The 6,210-nt window shown below is 43.5% G+C and overlaps 1 protein-coding gene across 2 annotated transcripts; it reads left to right on the top strand.

Moving 5' to 3' along the window:
• The first annotated feature begins 621 nt into the window (after positions 1–621).
• On the top strand, positions 622–5,712 carry gstr (glutathione S-transferase rho). Of its 2 annotated transcripts, none has more exons than XM_064979485.1 (6): positions 622–895; positions 1,195–1,260; positions 2,883–2,988; positions 4,494–4,612; positions 5,021–5,103; positions 5,212–5,712. In XM_064979485.1, the coding sequence occupies exons 1-6, from the start codon at positions 728–730 to the stop codon at positions 5,342–5,344; spliced, it is 675 nt and encodes a 224-aa protein (XP_064835557.1). In that variant the 5' UTR covers positions 622–727; the 3' UTR covers positions 5,345–5,712. The 2 variants fall into 2 exon arrangements, with proteins under 2 accessions (XP_064835557.1, XP_064835555.1); XM_064979483.1 differs by having other exon boundaries at positions 624–895; positions 5,015–5,103.
• The last annotated feature ends 498 nt before the right edge of the window (positions 5,713–6,210 follow it).

Raw genomic sequence — 6,210 nt, 5'->3', positions numbered from 1 at the left:
TGTATATTGGTTCCTAAGTTCCCCGAAAAGTTGCATATTTACGGGGGGGCTATTCGATGTTAATGTTTACTATTTCCTTTTTTTTCTATTTTGCTGATCCTTCGCTTTTTAACTCTGCATTGTTTGGAAAGAGCTCGTACTGTAACTAAGCATTTCACGGTAACGTCTACACCTGTTGTACTCGGTGCACGTGACAAATATAATGTGATATGACTTCCTTTGTGCTGTAGCCTACATGACTATGCGTAATTCATTTGTTGATAGAAGACCAGTAGAACCGGACTGTCATGACTCGCACGTTGAAGGTAACGGATAGGCTTTGTTAAGCTGATTGATACACAGTGATATTCGATGTATCATTGTTGTATTGCTTTTTTTCATTCCAAGGACGAGATCAAGCATTTTATTTAATTTTTTTGCAAGTAATGGTTGAGCTAGGGTTGTTGCTGGTTAAACAGACGAGATAGACACATATCTAAAGCAAATTTGGCTGCGAATATATTTTTCTTCAGATGGCGCCGTGGATAAAAGAAAAATAGATTCGAATCCTGAGTGACTTCCGGTGTTGATTCTGCACACGCTACAAAAGATAGGCGTGTTCATATTGAACCAATCCAGTCGATACTAACAAATCGTTATATAACTGCAGAACAACAGTCATTCACCAGCCGTGTTCTTTCGCCACTCGTACAAAACGATTTATACTTTTGCGGTCGAGTCTCCAATCATGGCCAAAGAAATGACACTTCTCTGGGGCTCCGGCTCTCCTCCGTGCTGGCGTGTCATGATCGCTCTGGAGGAAAAGCAACTGCAGGGATACAATCAGAAACTTCTGTCCTTCGAGAAAGCAGAGCACAAGTCTAAAGAAGTCATGGAAATCAATCCCAGAGGACAGGTAGTGTTTGGCTTTTATTATTAGGCATTTTTAAAAGAGTAACCTACAACAGCACACACGTATACTATCGTTTTGCCACTTGGCAAGTCCCTACACCGAAATCATACATTGATTTGTTGTAGTTTGCTGTGCTGCAGTTTCCCATTTCCTCTGCAGGCTCTATAATGTGGTACAGTTTTGTGTTTGTATGCGTACTCTAGTCCGTTGTGGAGACGTTAGGACCACACACACCTATTGCATAACGACTATGCCGAAGTGCATTGTCATGCTCACCTCGGCGTTTCTTCTCTCCCTCCCAGCTCCCTGCTTTCAAACACGGAGACAACATACTCAACGAGTCATATGCAGCATGCATGTACCTGGAGGTAAGATCTGGGTCGTTAACTAGTTTTACTACTAGAGAAACGCCCTGGGCCAGAGCTAGGTCTAACTAGCCTGATTACGATGGGTATAATTATCTCCATTGTTTCAACAAAGCTGAGCAATATTTTCATTACAGTCCAACTTGTTTTTTTATTATATTTATTGACGTCATTGTGCGGTAAACTGCTTGTGCTTGGATGCATTATTTCCCGTTTTTTGAGACGTGCCGTAATGCCCATTTTTTTCATATCATCGAGGAGAAATAATCTTTGAAATAAACAAGATACTTAATGTAGAGGTTTTGCACAGATCCATAAACTGTGTTAAAGAACTCTACTTCATCCCCAATGACCTCTTACACCCCGGTGTCCAGAGCGCTAGATAGCTAGTTGTCTTTCTGTAACAAGGAGACCGTGTGGAGAAACTAACCTTATAAAGGTGTGTAGTAATTTAACCTCGTTTTGTGAATTATTTCTCACAGATCTGAAATATCGTGTTAATGTTTAAGAGCTAACATCAAATCACGTCGTATTTGTCACATGCACCGAATACAACCTTACGGTGAAACGCTTACTTACAAGCCCTTAACAACAATGCAGTTCAACAAATAGTTTAAATATTTACTAAATAAAATCAGAAAGTAACACATGAAAATGTCATTGTTTTGTTTTAATATAGCCTTTATTTAGCTAGTCGAGTCATTAAGAACAGATTGTTATTTATAATGACGGTCTACTGGGGGACAGTGGTTTACCTGCATTATTCAGTGGCAGAACGCCCCCGGATCAGACCCTACTATCTATCGTCCACAGACGCTAAAACAGTTGCCATCTGTGATATTAAAAAAATAAAATGATTATGAGTAGGCATTGTCAACTAATTGGTCAATGATGTCATTCTAAACGCATTCCTCAACAACAACAAAAAAAACCTGCAACATAGAAACATGCCATTTTTACATGTTTGTGGCGCTGATGAATTTGAAATGTCCCTTTTAAGCAGGCTACGTTAGGAATACCCCCCCCCCCCTCCCCCCAAACCCTTTGTCTACAATAATGAACACCAACTGACATTTGATGGCACCGTGACATTTGAGTCCCAGCATTGTACACACTTACAAGACAGTGACGTCAGTTATACACCTATTGTTGACCAAAGGTCCATAGCTAGCTACTACGAGATAGCGGTTTTTACTTAGACCTGAATAAGGACAGCGTGCCTGGATACAGCCCTTAGCCTTGATATACGGACCATATACCACCAGCCTCGAGGTGACTTACTGATATTATAAACTGTTTGTCAATGTTATTAGAAGAGTAAATGTTTTGTCGTGGTATACGGTCTGATATACCACGACTTTCAGCGTTCTGGGCTCGACCCACCCAGTTTATAAGTGTGTTACTGTTTTTGATTATCTATATTTTTTTTGTTTGTAGGAGCTCGATGAGATCGCGAAAGTGATACTTTAATTTTAAAGTACGTTCAATATATCAGCTCATCAAATGTAGTGTACTGCTCAGTTGGTATTGCCCCCACTAGGTGTCGCTAATGCACTGCACAGTACGAGTTGACTGTTATTCTGAGTTGACCCCAGTTCTCTGTGTCGCTCTCTCTCCCCTGACAGAGCCGGTTCAGGTCCCAGGGACCCCAGTTGATTCCTGAGGGCCAACTAGAGCAGGCCCTGATGTACCAGCGCATGTTTGAGGTCCTCAACCTCAGTGACAAACTCAGTAAGACACACACACACACAACTGTTCCTTGACAACAGGGTAATGATGCCCTCTGGGCAACAATGGTCATGTGCTGCTGTTATTCAGATGCTCGGCACCCCAGAGTAAAGCTCTAGTTGAAAAAGCTGATGTCCTAACGAGCATTGTTGGACTGAGCCATATCCCCTACAGGCCCTGTGTTACTGACTGATGTTGGATTGAGTCATATCCCCAACAGGCCCTGTGTTACTGACTGATATTTGGACTGAGCCATATCCCCAACAGGCCCTGTGTTACTGACTGATGTTGGACTGAGCCATATCCCCAACAGGCCCTGTGTTACTGACTGATGTTGGACTGAGTCATATCCCCAACAGGCCCTGTGTTACTGACTGATGTTGGACTGAGCCATATCCCCAACAGGCCCTGTGTTACTGACTGATGTTGGACTGAGTCATATCCCCAACAGGCCCTGTGTTACTGACTGATGTTGGACTGAGTCATATCCCCAACAGGCCCTGTGTTACTGACTGATGTTGGACTGAGCCATATCCCCAACAGGCCCTGTGTTACTGACTGAGCCATATCCCCAACAGGCCCTGTGTTACTGACTGATGTTTGGACTGAGCCATATCCCCAACAGGCCCTGTGTTACTGACTGAGCCATATCCCCAACAGGCCCTGTGTTACTGACTGAGCCATATCCCCAACAGGCCCTGTGTTACTGACTGAGCCATATCCCCAACAGGCCCAGTGTTAATGACTGAGCCATATCCCCAACAGGCCCTGTGTTAATGACTGAGACATATCCCCAACAGGCCCTGTGTTACTGACTGATGTTGGACTGAGTCATATCCCCAACAGGCCCTGTGTTACTGACTGATGTCATGGCCTCTGTCTCAAATGGCACCCTATGCACTTCTTTGAAAAGAGCCCTGGTCTAAAGTAGTGTACTATATAGGGCCCTGGTCTAAAGTGGTGCACTATATAGGGCCCTGGTCTAAAGTAGTGCACTATATAGGGCCCTGGTCTAAAGTAGTGTACTATATAGGGCCCTGGTCTAAAGTAGTGCACTATATAGGGAATGGGATTCCATTTGGGGATGCAACAGTTTTTTAAACATTTCTTAAAGCTACACAGTCAGCAACGGTTAAAATAGATAAACCTGCAACGTGTGTTTACCACAGTCATCAAACCCAGGTGATATTGTGTGATCTGTCCAATCGCATGCCGGCTGCTTCCCTGTGTAGTGCTTTAGTGTAGACCAGGGGCCCAGAGGGAGGGGGATTTACAGGCCTTGATTACATGCTCAGCGTGGAGGGTTGGCCTAGACAACATTTTGAAGGACATGTGAAGTGGACAACGATGTCTTTCATCTGTGATTCACTTATAATATTCTCCCATACAGGCCTCCCACATTCCCCCCCCCCCGCCATCCAACACGTGCCGTGTTTTGTCTTGCTCAACCTACTGCCCCCCCCTCATATGTCGCCTATTATGACTTTGTTTTGACGTTCGTCTCCCAGGTAACGTCATCTACTACAACTACCGTGTCCCCGAGGGAGAGAGACATGACTCCGCTGTCAAGAGGAACAAGGAGAACCTGGCCACTGAAATCAAACTGTGGGAGGGATACTTTCAGAAGGTGCGTACACACACACACACACACACAAACATTACGGGGGGTCGGCTGGGGGGTCGGCTGGCTACGGGGGTCGGCTGGCTACGGGGGTCGGCTTTCTAGCACATGCACTTATTTGTTTGTAAACAATTTAACAAGCTACTTAGCAACCACATGTTCTTGTCAACCGAGTAGCTAGCTAGCAACATCTGCCTAGTAACAGTATTTGCCCCCACGTGGCTTTGATATTCCGAGTCCCATGGCCGGGAATCAGATTTGTGTTTTGAAATATTTGCTTTGATGTGTGTTTTGGCTGTTCAGACTGCAGGGAAAATAATTTAATATTTTTTTAATACGTTAAAAACGGTTTTGAGTCACATCGAACTGCCAGTGTGAACGAGGCTTAATAAATGTGCTTGTTTCCAGGTGGAGGTGGGTTCTTACCTGGCAGGAAAAGCCTTCTCATTGGCTGACGTTATCGTCTTCCCTGTGATTGCCTACGCCTTCCGCTTTGGGTAAGCGGTTCATTATGTAGTTTCAATGGGATGACAGATGGATCAATGAATATGTTCCTGCCACAGGCAAAGATGGATGGATGAGTGATGTATTCTCTTCCCCCCCAGGCTGTCTACGGAGCGTTACCCCAAACTGGGAGCGTACTACAATATGATGAAGGACAGACCCAGTGTTAAAGCTACCTGGCCCCCACACTGGCTGGAAAACCCTCAGGGAGGGGACACTCTCAAGGAGTTCTGAGACTCACAGGAACACACAACACATTTATCTTAATGATGTTTAAAAGGCACTTCCTCCTATATCACTGTTGTAACCGCGGGAAACGAGCTTTAAATGCGGGTTTCCTCAGATGAGTATCAGTCAAGTAGTTTTCTACCAAGTGAACACTTTATTTTTTTTATTTTTTACCTTTCTGGGGTTTTTGGTAACATGTGTTTTCCATATAATGTCTATTTTGTTTATAAATACACTTTAACTGAAACGTGAATCACAAAGTGTGTTTTTACGAACATAACTTTATAATACCCACCCGTCCTCCCATATGTCTGTATTTTGTGTACAGAACCACATACCTGGTGTAGAATTAATTAAAATCATACCAAACACTGCTACTGAAATGTTTGTGTATATTCAAGGTAAATCAAATGTCTACATGAGTATAGCATTGAGGTGTTGTTCAAACGAACAGGGCTTCCATGTCGCTAAGGTAACGGCTGTGAGGTCATGGTTGTCGCTAAGGTAACAGCTGACAAGCTGTGAGGTCATGGTTGTTGCTCATTTTCAATGATCTGAGTGGTAATAAGACTGACGCTCGATCTACTCAGGCTTTCAACGTTTAATCGTCTTAGTCGTCTTCCTTAGTCGTCTTCCTCTATTTTATACATGTTTTATTTAACCAGGTAGGCTAGTTGAACAAGTTCTCATTTACATCTGGCCAAGATGAAGCAAAGCAGTGACACAAACAACAAAGTTACACATGGAATAAACCAAACATACAGTCAACACCATAGAAAAAGGTTGCTTTTTTTTAACTAGGCAAGTCGGTTAAGAACAAAATCTTATTTTCAAAGACAACCCACTATTCCTAGGTCAACTGCTTTGTTCAG

This window comes from Oncorhynchus masou, chromosome 12 (genome assembly GCF_036934945.1).
Source record: "Oncorhynchus masou masou isolate Uvic2021 chromosome 12, UVic_Omas_1.1, whole genome shotgun sequence".
NCBI lineage: Eukaryota > Metazoa > Chordata > Actinopteri > Salmoniformes > Salmonidae > Oncorhynchus > Oncorhynchus masou.
The sequence above is the reverse complement of the archived record's forward strand: the minus strand, read 5'-3'. Positions and strand labels throughout refer to the sequence as shown.